Below are 25,092 nucleotides of genomic sequence, written 5' to 3'. Positions count from 1 at the left end.
TTTTTTTTTTTTTTTTCAAGTAGCTACAGAAGTTTCAAGTCCAGAATGTTAAGTCTGTAACAACTTTCTCAAAATCTTATTCTATTTGTACAGATGACTTTTGTATGAAATGTAAGTGGATTTTCTTGGTTTTGATTAACTTGGTGATTGCTTTAAGTTCTACCCGTTGGCAAACTGAGGACCCTGGAACTCCTTATGCCTGGGTTGAAAATTTGATGCTAATTAATCACTTAATAACGCTATTGTTTGTATTTTTTCCTTTCTTCCTGAATGATGAGGTGGATGTCCCAATTTATTGAACAGCCTAAGGTTCAAGGATATGTACTTCGTGCACATTAGAATTAATAAATGAGTATTATTATTGACTGAAGATACTTAGATGCTCAGTTTACATGTTGTATAGATATGGGAATGGATTATGTTATCAACCTCCCTAGAAGATATTAGTTACCGTCTCATATTGTGGTAGATTTTAAAATTTAAAACATTTTTTCACAAGTCTTTCCTTCTCTTTTTCTATATATACTGGAAATGACAAAGACATGTTATGAAATTGGGAACAAGTTAACAAATGCAAAGGAAAAAATAGAAAAATCAGGGAAGAAGTTTCAGAAAGTAAAGTTTGAATGGAGTGGACTGATATATCGTGAAGTAGCCTGTCTGGAATTAGGGGATCCAACAAGTGTTGATCCAGATTAATATAATTCTGATAACTTGGAAATAACTGGAAATTTACAAATTGTGAGGGACCCATAAAAATCATCTTGTTCAGTCTTTCAGTGCAGAATTCCTTTTTTTTTTTTTTTTTTTGGAGAGGTTTTTGCTATAGGATGCATGCGCTCGCCTGACAGAGACAGAGAGACAGAAAGCGAGAAATCACCCCCCAGGGGGGACAGCCACGCTGCAATCCCTTTCCTCCATTCTCCTCTTGGGATCTTGGGCACGCACGCACATGCACCCGGAGTGAGTTTTAAGCCACCAGGTCCGGGACGTGAACCGTGGTCGACTACATGGGAGTCCAGTGACATAGCCATTACGCTAACTGCTGGTCCCCAGAATTCCTTTTTTTAAAAAGAATTATTTATTTAATTTTATTTACTCATTTATTTAATTTGACCAGAGAGAGACACATAGAAAGAGACAGAGAAAGTGAGAAAGCAAGTCACCAGGTCCAGGAATCAAACCGTGGTCAGCCATATGGGAGTGTCTAGCACCCTAACCACCACACCAACTGCTGGTCCCCAGTGCAGAATTCCTTTTACATAAATAACCTATTTCTTTTACAGAAACTTTGAGATTGATCTTGGAGTTTGGAAACTGAAGTTCTCCATTATATTTCCATGTTGAAATGTTGGTTTATTTCTGCCAAGTTTCACCAAGATATAGAGTAGTTTGATTCCTGGATTTTGGAATCAGACCAAGGTTCATATTGTTACCTTGACATTTTCTAGATTTGTGATTATGAGCATGTTATAGTCTACCCTTCTGTAACAGGCTTTATAGGACTGACCTCAGAGGATTAGTTTGTACTTTAAATGAGATAATATGTCATATACTAAGCAGGGTTGCCTATCCTTGGTAGGTACTTGACAAATGTTAATTCTCTCTCACTTCATTTTATAGTTTAGTTTTTCTGGTTAATAGGAAACATGTTTAGGCTATTTAGATCTAGTATCTGAGATAGATTTATTTTGTGCCACATTTTATGATTTCCTAAGGCCAGAAGGAATAAGTACTTTCCACCATGTATATTTACTGTGAATTTATTGTCTTAGTCAATTTACTGTGAATTTTGTGTTTTAAATGGAATGATCATAATTATCAAGCAAGTTTTTGCTTGCTTATAGGCTATCAGAGTTGAATTTAGTTTTCTTAGATGGAAGTGAATCATATTGCCAAATTTCTGAATTGTAGTATTTTAGTAAGTAATGTTTTCGTGAAGAGAAACAAACAAGGTTTAGTTTCCATGAGATCAAATAATCATCGTCCTTAATACAAGAAGACTTCAAAAAGTTCATTGAAAATAGAATCAGGTAAGAGTTCATTTTGGTGCCAAAAGAAAGCGAAATCTGGTTGCCAGTAGGTGGTGTGGTGGTTAAAGGTGCTGGGTTCCCACATGGCCAACCGTGGTTCGAGTACTGGACCTGGTGGCTTGCTTTCTCACTTTCCCTTTCTCGCTCTCTCTTTCTGGTCAAATTAAAATAATAATAATAACAAATGGAAATAATTCTTTAAAAAAAAAGTGAAATCTAGGGCTGGCAGGTGGTGTGGCAGTTAAGGCACCAGACTCCCATGGCTGAACATGGTTCAAGTCCCAGACCTAGTTGCTTACTTTCTCACTTTTTCCTCTCTTTCTCCCTCTGGTCAAATAAAAAAGTAATTATAATAAAGAGAATAAGTTAAATATATTAAAAAAGTGGAATCCATGCATACTTTTTTCATAATACGTGTTTCCATGAACTTTTTGAAGATGTGTCTTTATAATGTAGGTAATTTCTTTTTATAATTATTTTATTTAACTTTATTTATTAATTCATTTATTTTGATTTGACCAGAGAGGAGGGGGGGGGGGGTGTATAGTGAGAAAGCAAACTGCCAGGTCCAGGACTTGGACTGCAGTCTGCCATGTGGGTAGTCTAGCTCCCCCAGCCACCACACCACCCGCCTGCCCCAGTAGATAATTTTTTAAAAGAATTATTTAACTTTATTTGATATTATTATTTTACAGTTTGATCAGAGAGAGAAAGAGAGAGAGGAAAAGTGAGAAAGCAAGCTCACAGGTCCAGGACTTGAACCACAGTTGGCCATGCGGGAGTCCAGCCAACGCCTTTAATCACCACGCCACCTGCCGGCCCCATAGGAGGTGTTTTTTTTTGTTTTGTTTTTTTTCAAAAAAAGTCCTCAAAAGTATGTTTCTGTTGTATCAGTTTCTAGTGTTTTCCCTAGGTTTAATGTCATTTTTAATGTCTTGAGAAGTGAAAGGAAAACTAAATTTTTTGTTATAGTAATTTGGTCCAGAAGTTTACAGTCTTTCAGTAAACCTAGTATTTTGCTGTCCTTGACTTTCCAAATAGCTGTTGGCAGAGGCAGAAAGTAGACTTAAATGGAAATTGTAGAACTGTAATATAAAGAGAGGAAGAAACTGCTTTTTCTCAGTTGAAAAGGTGAGTACTAGAGAGAATACTTAACTGTTGCCTTGGCTTTATTTTACCTTTTTACCACTGTGATGTGCAGAGGCAGTTGGAGAAATTGTTCACTTGGCATATATCCTGCCCAATTGATGGGTTGATATGTGAGATGTATTGACTGAGAAGGTAGTGAATATGTACTAGAAGCAAGGACAACACGACATTTACTTCACTTTACTAGTCTTTCTAGTATTTCAATAGAACAGGTTAGAAGTTAGATTTATTTAAAGGATGTAGGATTTGTTTGGAGGAAACTTCTGGCTGTTTTCAACCATCTCAGGCATTTGTCTCTCTAACCATATTAAAGAATTTCTTAAAAAGAGAGCCTAAAGGGAACCAGCAGTTAGCGTAATGGCTATGTCAATGGACTCCCACGTAGTCGACCGTGGTTCGCGTCCCAGACCCGGTGACTTAAAACTCATGCCGGGTGCGTGTGCGTGCGCGCCCAAGATCCCGAGAGGAGAATGGAGGAGAAGGGATTGCAGCATGACCATCCCCCCTGGGGGGTGATTTCTCGCTTTCTGTCTCTATGTCTCTCTGTCTGTCTGGCGAGTGCACGTGCCCTATAGCGAAAACCTCTCCAAAAAAAAAAAAAAAGAGAGAGAGCCTGAAGAACTGACTCAGTTTACCCATCTCATCCTACTTATTAAGTCTCTGCTAGGATCCTATCCCAATTACTTATTTATATATATGTGTGTGTATATATATGTGTGCATATATATATATATTTTAATTTATTTAAGAGAAATTTTTGTTATAGGGCATGTGCTTTTGCTGGAGAAGCAGAGAGACAGAAAGCAAGAAATCCCCCCTCAAGGTGGATGGCCACACTACAGTTTCTTCTCCATTCTCCTTTGGGGATTTGGGCACATGGGCACACTTCCCCAATGTGAATTTTAAGCAACCGGGTTTGGGACTCAAACCATGGTCAACTATATTGGGAGTCCAGTGATGTAACCATTATGCCACCACCATTATGCTGGTCCCCAATTAATAATTTAAATCTGGCCATCCCCCCTGGGGGATGTTTCTCCCTTTTTATCTCTTGGGTGAGTGAACATACCCTATAGCAAAAATCTCTCTCTCAAAAAAAATAAAAAGGAATAATTTAAATCTATCAGAGTAAGAACTTTAAGCATTAGAAACAGCATTTCAGAACAACATCTCCATATATCATAGAGAAATGTGACATTGGGAAATACACAAAGGTGGATATTTGCCAGAAAATAGAAATCTTGAAGAGTGAGTGTGTGCATTGCAGGTGTGTGTACTTATGAAAAATTCCAAACATGTGGAAGTAGAGAGAAAAGTTTACCCTATGACCAATCTTAATTCCTTTATATCTTCATTTAACTCCTTTCCTCTCCCAGATTATTTTGAAGAAAATCTATCATTTCAACAACTCTAACAATTTTTATAAGTGAACAAGTTCTGAATTAGGAAGTACACTTGTTATTGAAAAATACCTATGATAGTCGTTGCAGTTGAACATTGAAAAAATAAATAAGCCACTCGTGTTGTATTCACTGACTTGATTTTGATCTTGCTTAGCCAGTAGTTTAAAGTAGAATTGATTGATAACCATTCCAAATATGAGACATATAGGCATTGTAATGGAACTCAGCTGAGTGCTGAGAAATTTCAAGATGCTAAAAATTTAAATGAATGGGATGAAATGGAGAAAAATTGACTACAGCAGGTATCTTGGCTACTAGAAACTAGCATAATTCTGAGATGATAGGAAAGCATTAGGGCTTTTAAAAACTAAACTTTGTTGGGAAGTCTAGCTGTCCCAGGAGCTCACTGCAGAGTTCTCAGGACTCTCAGAACAGAACTGCACAGTTTACAGAACACTAGTAAAAGACTTTTTCCAGTGAGAGATTATACTTTATGTAAACAAAGTACTTAAAGGAAAAAGGGGAAAGAAATTTCTGGGCTATACAGAATATGGGACAAAAAGAGTTCAACTGTTTTGAAGTTACTTCTATTTGACCATCTATAAATACATCTTGCATAAGTTGGAAAGCATTTTCAGCCCTAAATGTGTTCTCTCATTGCATGTGACAATCTGTAGTTGTATAAAATGACCGACGTAGCCAAACTACTGGCCATGTTCTTAGAAATAAGAAAGCAAGGTTAACAATTTTTCTGTTGTGTTTTTAATACTTAGGTTCAATTAGAAAGCAGGTTTTATTTGAAAAGCAGCCATTTCTTTCAGAGAAGTGACACAAATGACATTGGATGTGTATCTGCAGGGCGAGATTATAGATAAGCAAATAGTTTCTAAACAGCCCCTTTTCTAAGGAAGCTAGCCATATTTAAGAGAGCATCCTGGGTAATTCTTTTTAGATAAATTGAATAGTGTAGTTGGAAGACTTATTGGCTACCAGAAATAATTGGGTAAAGAATTTAATTGGATATGAATAGATCATATCATGACCCAAGTAACCATCTAGGGCTCTTGAAGTGAGTTACAGACTTACTCCCTACTTTTAGTGTTAATTTAAGGTGTATGTCTAGGAAATCCCTTCCCTCCCCCTGCATTTTATCTGAATTTGTTGGCAGCATTTATAAAGTGCTAGTGTTAACAAAAAATTGGGTGGATTTTTTTAAAGTAGCATGATAGACATTTTACCTTGCATTTATTTATCAGACACCTGCTAATTTTGTAACCAAGGAAACAAACTTTTAAGTTGCTGTGGAAAGCTACCTTGCCTTATGCTTTTGTGGTAATATTTATTGGGAGGTGTGATCAGTCTCTTTTTACTGACCTTGTACTTACTCTGTACCTTTTTTTATTTATTTGAAAAAATACATTTTTTAGTTGCCAGAGGGAAGGTACAAATGTTCACCAGAGAGATGGAGAGAGAGAGAGAGAGAGAGAGATGGGGAAAGTATTCCCAGTGGGGTGTGGTTACACCTCAAGCTGTCTCCTCCGTTTCTCCATCCTGTCGGGATTTTGGGCATGCATGCACACGTTCCTGGCATGTTTCTCAAGGTGCCAGGACTGGAATGGTTGTTGGCAGTATGAGATCCAGGTCCCTTAACCACTAGGTGATGGTTAAGGGTTTGGCCGATGACTCTCCGTTCTTTAGGGACTTGGTGCTAGTGAGGTAGTAACTTCAGGGCAAACTTGTTTTAGGTACTTTGGGGTGAGGGTGACAGACAAAGGCTTGCCTTTCATGGTCATTTTGTAAATTGAAGAGATGTCATGGCTCTTTTAGGACTTGTTGATAGGAGTCGCTCCTTTTGCTACTAAAGCTCATTCTGTGATGAAATAGAAAATGTCTAGGTAGCCTCATTTTGTGTGTATTGGAGGGTGTCTGGAATGGGGAAAATGGAAGGGACAGAGTAGGGGGGTACATGGAGGTGGTATGAATTAACTAGGGAGCAGTGGTACGGGTGAGGTGTGGTTTTGCTGGAAAGGGGAACTGAAGCCCATCAACATTGAACAAAAATAGTCCTTGATTGCATCTGTTGTATCTATGATGGAGATATTGGGATGGAGTTGTTTATTTTTTAGCCATACTGCTTCTCTCTTAGCCACTTAGTACCAGAGGCTTCTAAGAGCAGTTTCTTAAAATAGAAAACTACTATTGGCAGGGCCAGCCAGGTGTCATGGTTGTTAAAGCAGCTGGATCCCACAGGGCCAACTATGCAGTTTGATTCCTGGACCCAGTGGCTTGAAAAACATGCCTAGAGCGCATGTGTGTGTGCCCAAAATTGTAAGAGGAGAGTGGAGGAGAAAGGATTACAGTGCAGTCTGCCTTGTCGGGGAGGGCTCTTTCTCACTTTTTCTCTCCCTCTCTGTGTTTATTCGGTGAGCTCACTATAGCAAAACTAAAAAAAGAAAGGAGAGGAGAGGAAAGGAAAAAGGAAGGAAAGGAATTAAGGGGAAAAGAAAGGGAGAACTAAGAGAGAGAGAGAAAGGAAGAAAGGAAACAAACTAACAAGGAAACTACCACTGGCAGTTTGAGGTTTGAAGGTGGAAAACTGATACAGCTGTAGCTGGGCATATCATTGTTAGTATATGCTGTGACCTTTCTTTCTGATGAGATTCTCTGTGACCCTAGGGACTTTATTCCAGAACTAATTAAAAAATGAAGTATGCCCAGCACTGGTAAGGTCGTCTCTGGATGTCAACCAGCAGCCATCCCCTGTGGGTCTGCCCTACAGAGAGAGCACTATGGGTTTTTTTGTTGTTTTGTTTTTTATTTTGTTTTAAGAGAGTTTTGTAATAGTGCATGTGTGCTTGCTGGAGAGACACAGACAGAAAGCAAGAAATCACCTCCCAGAGGGGATGACCGTGCTGCAATTCCTTCTCCTTGGGATCTTGGGCACACATGCACATACTCCTGACCTGAGTTTCAAGCCATTGGATCCAGGATTCCAACAGCGGTCGACTCTGTGAGAGTCCACCAAAGTAACCAATATGCCATCTGCTGATCGCAAGCACTGGCACCACTGACCAACCCCGATGGTAACATTTTAAAGGAGTTTTAGTTATTTCAGAAATTGTTGATGGCCATGTGTAGTCTTCGTTTCCTTATCTGCAATACTGCCGTACAGAACTGTGAGCTGTGTTGCTCATAGTGCCTGATGCAAAGTAAGCAACCAGTGCTGCTGTTATAATTATGATCACTGCTATTAGGGACTGTAAATATGCATCCCCTAGAAGTAAGCAAATGGTCCTACTCTCTGAGGCACTGACTAAGCCACATATATCACTCACAGACCCGGCCTTCCTATGTTCTGTGAAGATTATAAACAGCAACAACAAATGCCTGGCAGTTAACTTTATTTTTAGCTCTCTGACTCCTTTTGTGCTGTGATATATTGATATAAGCACATAACAAATGAGCAAGATGATACAAACATTTGATCTTTCATTTCTAACTCTAATATCTTAGTTATCAAAGTAATGAGTGATTTACATTTTGTCTGTTAAAACTGAATGATGGGTTAAATTGCAAAATATGATTATAAAACTACCTTCATTTTATATATAGTTTTCCCCACTCTGCCTACAGACCCTATGGTAGCTTTAATCAGGATGTTGGGGTTTTTAATTTCTTTGATGGACTTAAAAGATTTTTATAAAAAATTAAGGCTTGGTTGGTTTATATGCCTGGACTTCTTTGGATTTATAACCTGCCTTGTTATGAAACCAGAAGCTTGGTGTCGTAGCTGTGGCACATTAGTCAGCCTTTGCTTCTAGTAGCAGCAGGGCTGGCTGCTTTGTATCTGTCGTCCTCTGGGCCAGCTTCATATGGCATGTCATAGCACAGTAACCAGGCTACCATAAATTAAAGCCTTATTTAAATACAGGGCCATGTGGATCCCTATTAAACTTGAGTCTTCTGCGTTCTGTGGAGCCTTCAGAAAATTGTGTTTGATAATTGATTTATATTTAGTTCAGTGATTGAGTCAGGCATAGAAAAGAGAGTGTAGATCTATCTCAGAGGGCCCTGCCTAGGTTAGAGAGTGAAGTCCATGAAAGTGTTGATGAGCTTTTGGCTCCTCTTTAATAATGGGCTGAAATATTATATAGATTAATTCATTAATGAGGATCGAGTGTATGGAACATTGTTTGAAATAAATGAGTCTTTCGCTGGAGTATGGGGTATTTTGTATATTTGGCAAAGTAAGAAGTATGATACAAAGTTCTCTCAGTTTTTAAAAAACATTTGCTATAGTGCACAAGAAACACCCCCCAGGGGGGATGACCATACCACAGTCCCCTCTCCTATATTTTCCTCTCAAGATTTTGGGCATGCACACACATGTGTCAGACATGTTTTTCAAGCTACCAGGTCCAGGACTTGAACCATGTAGTAGGTATGTGGGATATAGCCAGCTTAACCTCCATGTCATTGACTGGCCCCATTTGAACATTTAATGTTTGGTAAATCACAGGGCAAAGATGATCTTTTAAACAAGTGATGCTGTGACAACCGGTTAGCCATCTAGAAAATAAGACCTACATTACATAATACACAAGAAAAAAACTACAGATAGATCTGGGATCTAAATGGGGGTAAAATGAAACTATACATTCTAGAGGAATACGTGGTGGCCAGCAATGGGGCGTGGAGGTTAGGACAGCTGGATCCCACAGGGTCGACTGTGTAGTTTGAGTCCTGGACCTGGTGACTTGAAAATCTAAAAAGAGAATGGAGAAGGGCTTGAGACATGATCATCTCTCCAGGCATGCTTTCTCACTTTCTCTCCAGCAGTCACACATACCCATAATAAAAACTAAAAAGAATATGTGGGTGAATTCTGGTGTAAGAAAAGACTTTCTAGGGGCCAGCAGGTGGCATTGTGGTTAGGTGTAGGACTCCCACATGACCAATCACAGTTTGTGTCCATGACCTGGTGGCTTGAAGATTATACTGGGTTTGTGAGCATTGGTGCCCAAAATCCCAGGAGGAGAGAGGAGGAAAACAGACTGTGGTGTGGCCATCACCCTGGAGGGTGATTTCTCACTTCCCCCCTCACTGTCTCCTATGCTTGCATGCAGCGAATGGCAAAAACCTTAAACAAACAAACAAAAAAAACTTTAAAAATAATTAAAACTCCAGAGGCAATAAAATAAAAAGCTGCATAAATTTCCTGGGGGTGCATAGCACTCCATGGGCAAACAATAGAGGAATTTCCATTAAGAGGGGAACAAGGCAAGGATGCCCGTCCTCTCTGCTGATCTTCAACATTTTATTAGAGGTTTAGCCAGGGCAATTATTAATAGATAAGAAATCGATTGTGGGAACATATGAATTGGTAAAGAAATAAAGCTATTTCTTATTTACAGAAATATAGTACTATATCTGGAAAATCTTAGAGAATCAATAATCTAACTTAAGTGATAAATTCAGTAAGGTAGCAGGATATAAAATCAACATAAACCCAATAGCTTTACTATACATAAATGAAAACCAGTTAGAGAACATGAAAGGAAAAAGCTCTATGTACAGCAGTGCCATAGAAGACAAAATAGTAATAAACCTAAAGAGAATTATGCAAAATCTGAAACAGGGAAACTTGTAAACATTCCTGAAAGTTACAAAAGGTACTTGAACAGATAGAAAGACAATCCTTGTTTTTGACTAGTGCATCCAAGCATTATAAAGATGTCAGTATTTCCTACATTAATTTATAAATTTAATGCAATACCAAAAAATGAATAAAGTGAACCAACAAACTTGTTTTTATGGAGTTAGTGGATAATAAAATTATATGGAAAAGCAAATATGCAAGAATTATTAATGGAGGTACTTTTCTTTAGGATAACTGGGATGACGATGAGGACGAAAAAAAGGAGGAAGCAGAAATAAAACCAGGTGAGCTACTGGGGCTCTTCAGTTTATGTCTTGTTTTAGTTTTATGTCTTGATTAGCATGTGGTGCTCATGTTAAGACAAATGACAACATGTTCACAGAATTGAAAATCTTAGAAACCAAGCATTCTTCCAATTCCACTCTTTTTTCTTTTCTCTGTATCTCTTCTCTATTCCATCACAACATCAGTGCTGTTTTTTTTTTTTTGTTTTTTTCTGTTTTCACGTTTCATCTTTTAATCAGCTCTGTGAAGGACATTCTAAACACTACATGAGACACAACAGAATATTCTTTTCTTCCAGTATTAAAAAAAAAGTGACATTCACAAACACTTTTAAGAAACTCTTCTATATAATCAGGGCCATGATTGTGTTTTAAAAAAAACTTCCAAGTAATAATGTTCTTGGTGCAGATTTCTTAAAAGGTACGTTGAGAAATCGCTTCCTATCATTACATGATAAATATCACGTCTACAGCTTTTTAAAATATCCCTAGATACATATTAATTTTAAAAGTCTGGTCAAACTTTTTTTTTTTTTTTAACCAGAATCCATAATCCTGAGAGCCCTAACTAAACAAAAAAATGATAAAGTAAAAATATCCATTCAACGAGTGCCCCAAAACTTGTCAGTAAATGGGAGAAAAATTTTTTTAAACATATGGAGCTTTCTAAAAGGTTTTCAACAAGCTACCTTGGGAGCTCAATTCAAAAATAGACGTTGATGTACTGAAACAGATGTTTCAGTGCAGCTCCAGAAATCTTTATAAATACAGCCATTTGGAAGGATGATCCTGGATCAGAAGTGTTATTCCTTGTGTATCTACATTACGTGTGCATGCCTCATCTCAGTTGTCATAATTGTCTCTGTAATTTCCTCCTGAGTAGTGGTCATAACCACCCTGGCTTCTGCCGCTCTAGTCTCTGGACCTTCCATACCCATAACCATATCCTCCAGGTTGATTGTCATACCTGCCGCTCCCATATCCTTGATCCCCACCACCTCTAGAGTAGCTACAACCACGAGCTCCAAAGGCACCTCCTCTGGTTCCCCGGGCAGACTTGCCTGCATGGTCCACACAGATCTGGTGACCATCCAGAGACTTTCCATTTATGGCTCTCATGGCATCAGAAGCATACTCTGGGTTGGTGAAGGTGATAAAGCCAAAACCCTGGGAACGCTGAGTCTCCCGGTCCTTGACAATGACCACCTCAGAGATAGGCCTGAAGCTACTGAAGTGGTCCTCCAGTGCCTGCTCATCCGTGTTGAAGTTGAGCCCTCCCACGAAGAGCTTCCCTTCTTCAGAGGACATGACGGTGAATTAGAGTCCTGAAAACTAGAAAGTAAAAGAACCGGACACGGCAAGCTCTAAAGAGCAAAGAGAACCACTGCTGGGTATTTAGAGAGGAGGATGTGGCATTATAGTTGAATGATCTATTAGGTCATTGGGAAAGTCATGACATATCTTTCTTTGTTTTTGTAAGCAAAAATGTGTCATGACTTTCCTGATGACCCAGTAAACTCTGCCTAAAGGATAGTGGAGAAATATGAAGGGAGATGTTTGGATCTTAGAGGTCATATTAGAGAGGAGACAGAGAAGAGTCCTGAAACGTTCCAGTTTTTATTTGTCAGGAAATCACTACATGAAACAGAAACTGGGAAAGGTTTGGTCTTTTGAAGTGTTTAAGTATCAGGTTTGCTGCATCCATAAACAGAAAATACTCATTCTAACTGTGAATAAAACATTTCTTTCAGAAGTAAAAATTTCAGAAAAGAAAAAAATAGCAGAGAAAATAAAAGAGAAAGAACGGCAACAGAAGAAAAGACAAGAAGAAATTAAAAAGAGGGTAAGTACTATTCATTTTCCAAAATACAGAATTGTCACATCTTTAGGGTTATAGAGTCTAATAGGCTGTTGATATTACCCAGCAATTGAAGGGCTCTGTAAAGACTATAAATCAATACCATTAGATAGGTATGGATTGCAAAACAAACGTGATTTGTGGTTTTTGCAACAACCTCCCCAAGCTTTGTATAGTGGGATTCCTTTTACATTTTCATGAACATTCAGGAACAGTCATGATTACAGTGATACAGTCTGATTTTTGCCAGTGCCTGCAGTGTTTTCAAGTCATGAATAGTCTTATCTTTCGTTTACATATTGAGTAAGATATAAAAAGTGTCCTTTTCTGACTCATGTACTATATAAATGTTTCAGTCTTGATTATTTGGATCTATAATAGATCAGGAATACTGTATTACTTTATTTGCTTTTTGAATAGAAAACACATTACATCATTCAAAAATCAGAACAATATTAAAGAGCACTCTGGGACTCGTAGGTGACACGATGGTTAGGGTGCTAGATTCCCACATGGCTGACCATGCTTTGAGTCCCGGACCTGGTGACTTGCTTTCTCACTTTCTCTCTCTCTCTCTCTCTCTGGTGAGTGCACATTAAAAAGAAGATTAGTAATAATAATAATAAATAAAATAAGTAATTCTTAAAAAAAAAAAAAAAAACCTCCTCTCTCTTTTACTAATTTATGTTGTCTTTCTTCCTCTATTTCACAAGTAAATAGTTTCTTTGTCTCTGAGGTGTCTCTGTATTTGGATGTAACTATATCCTTATTCTTCCCCATTCTTAGGCAGTTTCTACCATGCTTTTTATTTAGTATTGAAGAAATCATTCCATATCTGGTCATAGAAAGCTCTTTAATTTTTTTCTTTCTTGACACCTTAAGAAAAATTTTAAACATAAGTAGGAAAATAGCATAATAAATAATACATAACACCTAAGTTTATTGCTTCATCTATTCTTATTTTTGCTAAAATGTAGTAAATGAAATGTCAAACAATATGCATTCTACCTTTTTTTTTTTTTAATGTTTTGCCATAGGGTGCATGCACTTGCCGTCGAGACCTTGAGAGAGACAATGAGAGGGAGAGTGAGAAATCACTCCCTAGGGTAGATGGCCATGCTACAACCTCACTCCTCCACTCTGGAATCTTGGACATTCACAGACATGAACCCTTTGTGACAAATCATCACCCTGTGTGATTTTCAAGCCACCCGGTCCAGGACTTGAAGCATAGTCAGACATGTGGGAATCCAACATCCTAACCACTGTGTGACCTCCCCCCCTTCTCCATTTACCTTAAATACTTTAGTATACATCTCTGAAAAAAGGATGTGTAAGGATGTGTCACAGTTATACTGTTATCACACCAAATATATGAATACTTTTCAGTTTAATCTAATGCTCTTTGTGTTTTTGTTTGTTTTAGTTGCCAAAGGGAATGTGTGCTTGAGAGAGAAAGAGAGAGAGAGGGGGGGAGGGAGGGAGGAGAAGCATTTCTCATCGTCATGGTCATGCCATAACCCTTTCTTCATCTCTTCATCCTATTGGGATTTGGGGCCTGTGCACACATGTACCTAGTATGTTTCTCAGGTCACTGGGGCTGATACTCAAACCATGGTTGGCCATGTGAGATCTGGTGCTGGGTCATGGGTCTGGCCTTATGTCCATTTTTCTAGTTGTTCTAAAATGTCTTTTACATGTGGGTTATTCATATAAGAACCATACGTTTGCGTTTGATTGTTAATGTATCTTTCAAATTTAAAAAATATATATTTATTTATTTTTTGCTATAGGGTGCATGCACTCGCCAGCCAGAAAGAGAGAGACAGAAAGTGAGAAATCAACCCCCCATGGTCACGCTGCAATCCCTTCTCCTCCATTCTCCTCTCGGGATCTTGGGCAGGCGCGCACACGCGCCTGGGATGCGAACCACGGTTGACTACGTGGGAGTCCAGCGACATAGCCATTACGCTAACTGCTGGTCCCTCATTCATTTATTTTTTAATTTGACCAGAGAGAGACAGAAGGTGAGAGAAAGAGGAAGTGAGAAAGCAGGCCACCAGAATCAGTACTCGAACCCTGGTCGGCCATGTGGGAATGTTCAGCACCTTAACCACCATGCCACCTGCTGGTCCCCGTTAATGTATCTTTTTTTAAAGAGATTTTGCTATAGGATGTGTGTGCTTGCCAGAGAGACAGAAAGAAAATGAGAAATCACCCCTGAGGGAGATGGTCATGCTGCACTCCCTTCTCCATTCTCCTTTCAGAATTTTGGGTACATATGCACATGCACCCAGCCTAAGTTTCAAACCACTGGGTCCAAGACTTGAACCATGGTTGACCGTGTAGGAGTCCAGCACCTTAACCACTATGCCACCCTTCTCTCAGATGACATTGAGGTGTAGAAGAGACTACACTTATTTTCCTGTGGAATATCCTACCTTGTAGATTTTGTCTAATTGCTTTTCTTATAGTTGCAGTTTCCTGTAACATGGCTGTTAAATCTAGAAGAGACCAAATATAGGTGCTAGGAGTACTCAGTATTATTTGGTGGCCTTACCTTCTAGACCCCTTTTTGTCAAAGAACCTAGAAAACAAGTGTGTGTGTGTGTGTGTGTGTGTGTGTGTGTGTGTGTGTGTCTAATCATTAGTCCATGGTCAGTATTTTCTCTAATACTGAAAAATCTTAGTTTCTGATAATGTTAACATAATTGTTTGCCTTTTTCTATAATACTGATATTACTACTAACAACGTAATAGGTTCTAAATGAAGTTTAGGATTTCCTTACGGTTCTTTTTGAGTGTAGACTATGTATCTCATCATACCCCACAACAATATAAATAAGAAATTATAGAAATTATGAGTGGCATGATTGTTAAGGAGGCTGGATCCCAAGTAGTCAACTGCACAGTTCAAGTCCTGCACCTGGTGGTTTGAAAAACACCATGCGTGTGTGCCCAAAATCCCTAGAGGAGAAAGGATTGTGCTGCGGCCATCCCCCTCTGGAAGGTGCTTCTTATTTTCTCTCTGTCTTCATTTCTCTCCAGTGAGTACACGCTATGCAAAACTTTAAAAAAGAAAAGATAAGATCACCAGGAAGGCCTGCCCAGTAGTGCAGTGATTAAACACTATGCATTAGGAGCTAGATCCCACATAGCCAACCACAGTTCAGATACTGGCCCCAGTGGCTGGGGAAAAATATTTTAAAAAGTTATAAAATAAAATAATGGAAAGAAGAAATAATGAAATTAAAAAGGCTGTATTGGGACCAGATGGTGGCACACTGGTAACCCAGCCTTCTGCCATGCTAGAACCACATGGGAAGGTTCCAGTTTGTGTCCTGAGGCCTCTCTTGTACACACTGAATGCATGTGCCCATGATCTGGGCTGGCTGGGGGTAGACTATAAGACCCTTTGAGGGGTTACCCTATTCTCTCTTTCATGAAAAAAGTGAACTTAAAAAAATTAAAATTATAATTTAAAAAGGCTATAGAAATAACCTGTCTGGCCAACTTGTGGTGTGGTGGCTAAGGTAGCTGAATCCATGCGGCTGATTGTGTGGTTCAAGTTTAGTACCCAGTAACTTGAAAAACAGAAGGTGCATGTGTGTGTGTCCCCAAAATGTGAAAGGAAAAGTGAACGAGAAGGGATTGTGGCGTGACCATCCCCGTAAGGGGTGCTTTCTTACTTTCCCTCTCTCTTGCTTCCTGTCTCCAGCAAGCACATACACCCTCTAGCAAATTTTACAGAAAAGAAAGAAATAGCCCAGTTTTCCTGGGTTCAGATTTTAGCTCTATCACTTTACCACCTGTTTTACTTTCTGTTACTGTGGGCAAGTTCTTTAATGTGTGCCTTTATTTTTTATCTGTAAAATTGGAATAAGAATATTAAAAGTGTTTAGAGAAATGCTTGAAATACAGTAATTACTTTGTAAATATCATTATTTATATGTGCGGGAACAGCAAATGGTGTAGCAGTTACGTCACTGCTACACTATTTGCTACACCATTTACTCCCACATGGCCAACCATGGTTCAAGTCCTGGACCTGGTGGCTTCAAATTCATGCCAGGTCTGTGTGCGTGCATGCCCAAGCTCGTACGAGGATAATGAAGAAGGAATTGCTGTGTGGCCATCTCCCCGGGAGGTGATTTCTCGCTGTCTTTATGGAGAGCGCATGTCTTCTATAGCACAAAATCTCAAAATTCATACAACAGAGACTAGCAGATGGTGTAATGGTTATGTTGCTGGACTTCCTCATGGCTGTGATTAAAGTCCCTGGACCTGGTGGCTTCAAACTCATGCCGGGCATGTGTGTGTGCATGCCCAAAATCACAAGAGGATTACGACTGGCCATCCCCTCTGCGGGGTGATTTCTCTCACTTTCTGTCTCTCTGTCTCTCTGGTGAGTATACACGCCCTATAGCAAAAAAAATTTCTCAAAAAAGAAAAAATTCATATAATAGGTAAACAGAGTAGGTCTGTTAAAATCTCAACCCTTTTAAAACTGCTTTTATGTCTCCTTTTAGTTAGAAGAACCTGAAGAACCGAAAGTGCTAACACCAGAAGAACAATTAGCAGATAAACTGCGGCTAAAGAAATTACAGGAAGAGTCAGACCTCGAATTAGCAAAAGAAACTTTTGGTAAGAAGGGGGTGCCATTGTAGTGTAATATTGAACTCTCCCATATAAAAAATCTACAAGTTTTACTAGTTATGAAAGTTAAGAAACCATTTCTTTTTTAAAAGAAAAATGCAGGTTGAACATCCCTAATCTAACAAGCTGAAATCCAGAATGCTCCAAAATCTGAAACGTTGAGTATGGACATGATGCCACAAGTGGAAAAGCCCACACTTGCCCTGATAATGTTCGGTTATAGGCAAAATGTTGCAATACAAAAATATTGTATAAAATTACCTTCATTCTATGTGTATAAAGCATGTATGAAACATAAATGGATTTCCTGTTTATACTTGGATCTCACTCTAGGATGTATCAGTATGGATATGCAAATATTCCAAAATCGGAAACCCAAAACACTCCTGGTGCCACTCATTTCAGATGAGGGATATTCAACCTGTACTGGCTAACTTAGGTATATGAAAGCAGGTTTTATGTTTTTTTTTTGTTATTTCGTTTTATTTTTTAATTGCCAAAGTGTGCATACATGAGAAAGTGCCCTTGTAATGGGCTATGGTCACGCTTCATCCTTTTAGGAGTTTTTGGGCATGCACGCATATGTGCTCTAGGTGTTTTCCAAGCCACTGGGGCTGGGACTCAAACCGTGGTGAGTCCTGAAAGCAGTTTTTAATCTTTGCATATTTTCGAGATGTTATTACTTGAGATGTAGTGTGAGATACATGCTCAAGTTTTTTTGTTCTGTTTTTTAGATTTTGCTATAGGGCACATGAGTTTACCAGAGAGAAAGAGAGATGGGGGGGAAATGGCCATGCTGTAGTCCCTTCTCCTCCAGTCTCATCTCAGGATTTGGGGCACACATGAATGTACCTGGTGTGATTTTTATGTCCTTGGTTCCAGGATTTGACCCACAGCTAGATATGTGGGGTCCAGCCTTAACCTCCAGGCCACCTGCTGGCCCAACAAGTGTTTGTTTTGTTTTGTTTTTGTTGTTGTTGTTGTTGTTTTTTGAGAGAGATTTTTGCTATAGGGCATGTACACTTGCTAGAGAGATAGAGAGAGAGAGACATAAAGCAAGAAATCACCCCTCCCCCCCGAGGGATGGCAACACCACAATCGCCTTTTCATTCTCTTCTAGAGACCTTGGGCACGCATCCACACGCACCCAGCGTGAGTTTTAAACTGCCAGGTCCGGGACTCAAACTGTGGTTGACTATATGGGAGTCCAATGTAACCATTGGGCCATCTGCTGGTTCCCAAGTTTTTTTTTTTTTTTTTTTTTTTTTTTAATCCATATATTTTATGAGTGAGTGAGTGAGTGGGACAGCATCCCTAGCAGGGTCCTGACACCAAGATTCACTCCCGGCCTTAGCCAGCCCTGGATCATAGGCACGTACTTGCCTGTCACATTCAGGGAGGTCTGAACCTATGTGGGCCAACCTAGCAGAGCATCACATTTTACCTCTGTTCAGGTTTTTGAATAATTGTTTTCAGTATCAATTAAAAGACTGTTAAGAGAAAACTCATTGGGCCCAAATAAAGTATACTTCTGCCTAGAATATTATCCACTAGATAAAGTTTGGACAAAACATGAAGTCTGTAGTCTTAAGTTTTAAATGTTAAACTTACTATAGGGCTGTCCTGTTAACTTTAAGTCTAGATAAGCTTTGATAGTAGGGTGCTGGTCCAGGTGAGATATTCAACTTTGCCTTCTTTTTTTAGGGGGAGAGGTTTTTGCTATAGGGCGTGTGCGCTCGCCAGAGAGACACAGAGACAGACGGAGATACAGAAAGCGAGAAACCACCCCCTAGGGGGGATGACCATGCTGCAATCCCTTCTCCATTCTCTCAGGATCTTGGGCACGCATGCACACGCACCCGATGTGAGTTTAAGCCACCACGTCTGGGACTCGAACCGTGGTCGACTACTTGGGAGTCCAGAGACATAGCAATTACACCAATTGCTGGCCCCTCAACTTCATCTTTTTGTGTCCAGGTCATTTCTCTCTGATATCTTTCTTTGCCCTCACCATGTCCTATCTTTAGGGGACCACCATTTCTCTGTAGCATGCTTGCATCTATGGTTAGTATATATTAATAAGACAAAAGAAATGTGCAGAATGCTTAAAATAGATACATTTAGAGTGTTCCAGAGGGAGAGTTACATGGCACAGAGTAGAGTAAGAGACTTGGCCAGAAAAATAGTTAAACCCACACTTACCCAAGTTTCTCATTATTACGTACTAAGTATTTTTCAGAAGATCATGTTGAGACAGTTAAAATAAAAAACTTTAAAGTTTAAAAAACTTTTTATAACCAAGAAGATCTAGTTATTCTGATTTTTTTCTGCTACCCCTATTCTTCTCAATGATCATTCCCCTTTTCATGAGAATGTATGACTGTATTCTTCAGTGGGTCTCTACCAACCTCGGTCTCAAGAGGTGCTCTGAATTATCCTGTGCACCCTGTGTATTCTTGGCAAGTAAGTCTTAATTATACTCATCTAATTATAGAGGGCACTCGGCCATTATTATGTCTTCATAGGATGGTAAAAACTGCCTGTGTGTTTATTAAAGAGGTGGGTTCATGTAGTGTTCACAAAGCCTAATATGGGACACCAGTTACATATTAAAAGGTAAAAATATCATGTATTCATTCTTAGGTTAATAGGCTTTTGTTGATGTTTCTCATAGCAAAATACTGAGTCTGATATTAACAACTAATTTACTTGACATTGAGAAGTTATACAGCAGCATACTTGTTTCTTAGATTAGAACTCATTTTTCTCTTAGATTAAAACTTTTTTGTAAAATAATTATTTTCATTTAACTTTATTTATTTACTCATTTTAGTCTGATTAGAGAGGGAGGAAGGGAGAGAGAAAGTGAGAATGTAACCACCAGGAACCGCAGTAGGCCATGTGGGCATCCAGTGTCCTTAAAATCACCACACCACCTGCCGGCCCTCATTAGAACTGTTTTTCCCTTAGACTAGAGCTCTTTTAAGGCGAGGTTGATTTTTCTATTGGAATTTAATACATAGCTTACCCCTGCTTAGCTTCTGGAGTTAGCTGGATACTTACAGGTGACCCATCTTTGCGTTTTTTTCCTGTCCCCACTTCACTGTGGGCTGTTATTGGACAGACCATTTTAGAACATTCCTATTGTGTTAAGTACTCCTTTGGCAGATGTGTAGACTCTTTTTTAAATATAAAGTTTTAGGGCTGGCAGGTGGCATGGTTAAAGGCACTGGATTCCCACATGGCTGACCACGGTTTGAGTCCTGGATGTGGCAGCTTGTTTTTTCCCTTTCCCTCCCTCTATCTTTGGTCAGATTAAAATAATAACAACAACAAATGGAATTAAATAAATAATTATCTTAAAAAGATCAAAGGTTTTTTTGTTTGTTTTTGTTTTTTAGTTTTGCTATAGGGCACGTGCACTTGCCAGAAGAGAAGAGGGGGATGGCCACACCACAATCCCTTCTCCATTTCTCCTCTGGAGATTTTCAAGCACATATGCATATGTATGTGGTGTGTTTTTCAAGCCACCAGGTCCCACACTCAAATTGTGCAGTTAGTCATGTGAGATCCAGCTGGCTCAACCACCATGCCACCTGGCTGGCCCCCAATATAAAGTTTTTAAATGAATAAAATAAAACATACAGGATTTTGTTTTACAAAAGAGGCCTGCTATATTCAAATAGGTTTCAAAATACTGAAATAACAAATTCGTGATACATAATTATGTGCTTGTTAATGTATTAAATAAGATGAAGTGGCAGGTTTAGTAAGTAATGTAATTAGAAAGTAATGATGACCAGTCTCATAAATATCTGTGATAGTTATAATGTGATATGAAAGTGTCTGATTTCTGTGATTATTTTTTTTAATAAGCGAGAGGTAAAGTGTGCTCGTCAGAGAGGATGAAAGAGAAAGCAGTCCCCTTCATGGGGCATGGTTGCATCACAGTCATTTCTGCATTTCTCCATCTCATCAGGATATGGGGCACTCACATTTGCATGCACACACATAGGCCTGGCGTCTATCTCAAGCCACTGGGGCAGGGATTTGTAGTGCTATCAGCCATGTGGAATCCAGCTCCCTTAACCACTGAGCCATGGGACCAGCCCCTAAGATCTCTGCTGTTAAGTCAGTTTTGCTAATATACCAATTTGTTGCTTGTAACCAAAATGGAGGAAAATACTAAGTTAAAGGTTAATAAAAATAAAGAGGTAATTTATTTCTCAAATTTTCAGGCCCCCACCCACCCCTGAATTCAGTTCAAGAACTTCAATGGATCCAAGTTAAGAACCCCTGCTTTAGAATGAAAAAACAGGGTTATTCAGATAGCTAATTGGTTTATAGACTTTAAGTGGAAAAAAAACTCTGATATTTTCAAGTGCTTCTCTTTTTCTTGCAGGTGTTAATAATACAGTTTATGGAATAGATGCTATGAACCCATCATCGAGAGATGACTTCACAGAGTTTGGAAAGTTGCTAAAGGATAAAATTACACAATATGAAAAATCACTATATTATGCCAGTTTCTTGGAAGCCTTAGTTCGAGATGTGTGTATTTCATGTAAGTAATTCTAGTCTTTAACCCCTGTGGTTTTATAATCAGGAGGATAGTTTTTTTTGTTTTTGTTTTTTGAGGTTTTTGCTATAGGGCGTGCTCGCTTGCTTGCCAGACAGACAGACAGAGACAGAAAGTGAGAAATCACCCCCCCCCAGGGGGATGGCCATGCCACAATCCCTTCTCCTCCATTCTCCTCTCAGGATCTTGAGCACGCATGCACACTCGCCCGGCGTAAGTTTAAGCCACTGGGTCCAGGACTCGAACCGCAGTCAGCTGCATGGGAATTCAGTGACATAGCTATTTCGTCAACTGTTGGTCCTGAGGATAGAATTGTTTTTCCCTAACTTATTGCCAAAGGGTGCATATGCTCAAAAGAGAGAAGAAGGCATGCAGAGAGGGAGAGAGAGTACCCCCACAGTGGGGTGTGGGAGCGAATGCATATGTACCAGGGCCACTGGGGCCAAATTCAAACCGTGGTCAACCATGTGGGATCTGGGTCCTTTAAGCACTAGGCCACAAGGCCATCTCTTGTTTTGTTTTGTTACTGTAATAATAGATTTAGGATTTACTCTTTAGCAGATTACCTTGGAATGGTGTCCTGCAGATATACAATGAGTTTGAATGTTAGGTTTTTTTATTTTGGGAGGGGAAACTGTCTTAATTGCTTTACAGCAGCTTCCCAAAGAGACATTTGAGTATATTGGCAAGTAGCTACTGCTAGTTTATTCTTTTTATCTAATTATTCCTGAAAAGTGGCTACACAGTATCTTTTGAGGGGGCATGATCTTTGCCTGGTATAGGATTTTACAGTTGGGTGAGACATCACTTTATGTTACAAATGAGAAAGCCTTAGACAAGGTACAGTTGCTCAACAGGGCTGGCGTACATTCTCTGGGTCTTTGGCTGTGGTGCCATGCCCAGAATCGAGTCACACACTTTAGGGCAGGGTGTGTGGGAGTGACAGCCATGGGTGGTGCTACATGAATGTGGAAGGGACTGGTTCTGCAAGTACTTGCTGTTTTTAAGATTGAGAAAAAGGAACCCGACACAAATTCTAATTGGGTTCTCTTGGAGAAATTATCACTAAGCTGGGGGTTTTCTTTATTTGTTTCTTCTGCTATAGGATGCATGTGCTTCCCAGAAACTGACAAACAGAGAAGGAAAGTTAAGAAAGCAGCCCCACTCCAGGGGGATCAGCCATGCCACAGTTCCTTCTCTTGGGATTTTAGGCATGTACACCCATGTGCCCTGTGTGTTTTTCAGGTCCCTGGGTCCAGAACTTGGACTGCATAGTTGGCCATGTTCAATCCAGCTGTATTAACTTTCCATGCCATCTGCTGGCCCCTCAAGCTGGGAATTTTTTGGTTTTTTTTTTTGTTTGTTTTGTTGGAGAGGTTTTCGCTATAGGGCGTGTGCGCTCGCCAGACAGACAGAGACATAGAGACAGAAAGCGAGAAATCACCCCCCAGGGGGGATGGTCACGCCGCAATCCCTTCTCCTCCATTCTCCTCTTGGGATCTTGGGCACGCATGCACACGCGCCCAGTGTGAGTTTTAAGCCACCGGGTCCAGGACGTGAACCGCGGTCGACTACGTGGGAGTCCAGCGACATAGCCATTACGCTAACTGCTGGTTCCCTCAAGCTGGGAATTTTAAATGCAATCATTGATATGCCTAGAGTTGGTATATCAATGTTTTATTCTGCATGGACTATTTTGTCTGTTTTGGAGGTGCCCTCTAGCCAAAATTTGAATACTTCTGGTAGTTAAAAAATGGTCTTTCTAGCATCATTTTTATTTATTTTATTTGTTGTTATTATTTTTTAAAATTTGACTAGAGAAATAGAGAAAAGGGAAAGTAAGAAAGCAAGCCACCAGGTCTGGGACTCAAACTGTAGTCCATCATGCAGGAGTCCAGCACCTTAACCACTGCGCCATCTGCTGCCCCCCTAGCTTATTTTTGTAAGGATGGGCATACATGTCTACTAACAGGTCTGTTTCCTGGCAGGATGCTGAGATAGTCATTGTTTTCATTTTTGTTCCAGTGATAGAAAATGTAGACACCTTGGTAATTTACTGTTGTCATCTGCAGGTATAAGACTTGTCATTCTGTGACTGAGCATCAAGACATAGTATGGGGGGAGGGAAGACACAGTATGGAAGGAGTTGGTTATCTTCCCCCCTCTGTCTAGACTGAGTAAGGAAGGATGGTATTGAGCACCGTGAGTGTTAATGATATAGATAGAATGGAATGGTTCTTTACTGTCTGTTGTTTAAAAAGGAGATATTATAGGTATTTCACTTACTGAAGTTTAACGATGAATTAGATTTCCCATAACATTTTTGGAAGCATGTACATTTTGTTTTTACTAATTTTCAAAATGTGTAAAATTAAAATTTCTTTTTTTTTTAGTGGAAATTGATGACTTGAAAAAGATTACCAACTCATTGACTGTGCTTTGCAGTGAAAAACAGAAGCAAGAAAAGGTAAGCAAGTTGTACAGAGAAAATGAGTTTTACATTAGGATGGGGTTGTAGGCAGAGAATTGTCAAGTGTAGAGGTCTGTCCGAAGCTGCTCCCCATACCATTTAAGTGGGAGAAGAATGGGACTGTGGGGGTCATTGCTGTCCTTTGATTATATGCTGTTATTTTGTTTACAAATATGTTCAAGTCCCCTTTTCTGAGTCAGTGGCAGAAACTGCCATAAGGCTTGGGTTCTCCCTTGGGGAACTAAGTTTTTCTAGGATCAGAGGCTTTGGCTTTTAATTGAGGGTTACTGTGCCAGATAAGATAATACATAGCAGATTAAGTCTCATGAATTAACTCTCTTTCATCTTTAGCAAAGCAAAGCCAAAAAGAAGAAGAAAGGTGTGGTTCCCGGAGGGGGATTAAAGGCCACCATGAAAGACGATCTGGCAGATTATGGTGGTTATGATGGAGGATATGTACAAGACTATGAAGACTTCATGTGACATTTTATCTTCTCCTGGTGTCTTCTTTCTGTTGCCCACAATCCCTTCAACATGTAGCACAACTTCCTTTCCTTTCAGTTCTGCCAAATGCTACAATCAGAAGTGCAGTATCTTTTGTGCTGGTTATTTAACCCCTTGACACTTAGGTGCTAACGTGCGAATGAGGGAACTTGGATCTTGCTGCCAAGGGGTTAAAATTGGGAACCTCAGTTGCTACTAAATCAAAGTTTAAAAAAAAAAACAAACCTAATAATGTTGTCATTGTTGCTGTCTGATTCCATAGCAACAGTCACTAAATTGGAAACAAAGGTTGCAACATGACAAAAATTGTGTAGTATTTACCAGCACCATTCAGTAATACAGCCTTAACCATACCTCCTGAACTACTTCATAACTTGTCAAGAAAAGCAGTTTGCAGCAAGGGCATGTGGTGTGCACCTAGTATTAAAATTGCTTTGTCTTAAAATTGAGCGTGAGGATATTAAAAATACATTGTGAAGAGGACTGTTTATCTCAGC

At 39.4% G+C, this 25,092-nt stretch overlaps 1 protein-coding gene and 1 pseudogene across 1 annotated transcript in view; one reads left to right on the top strand and one right to left on the bottom strand.

Annotated features, from left to right (window-relative positions):
* Positions 1-25,078, top strand: part of EIF3J (eukaryotic translation initiation factor 3 subunit J) — a gene marked incomplete at its 5' end in the record, with an annotated part of 27,571 nt that extends 2,493 nt beyond the window's left edge. The window contains 6 exons of the mRNA XM_006170749.2: positions 10,474-10,528; positions 12,280-12,371; positions 16,916-17,030; positions 21,445-21,606; positions 24,015-24,088; positions 24,443-25,078. Of these exons, the coding sequence (XP_006170811.1) occupies positions 10,474-10,528; positions 12,280-12,371; positions 16,916-17,030; positions 21,445-21,606; positions 24,015-24,088; positions 24,443-24,574 (630 nt within the window). The remainder of the gene's footprint in view (positions 1-10,473; positions 10,529-12,279; positions 12,372-16,915; positions 17,031-21,444; positions 21,607-24,014; positions 24,089-24,442) is intronic.
* On the bottom strand, positions 10,898-12,236 carry LOC102503132 (RNA-binding protein 3 pseudogene; annotated as a pseudogene).
* Positions 25,079-25,092: the final 14 nt, after the last annotated feature.

The sequence above is a fragment of the Tupaia chinensis genome, unplaced genomic scaffold (assembly GCF_000334495.1).
Source record: "Tupaia chinensis unplaced genomic scaffold, TupChi_1.0 Scaffold148874_1, whole genome shotgun sequence".
NCBI classification, from domain to species: Eukaryota; Metazoa; Chordata; class Mammalia; order Scandentia; family Tupaiidae; genus Tupaia; species Tupaia belangeri.
This window is presented reverse-complemented; position numbering and strand designations above follow the sequence as displayed.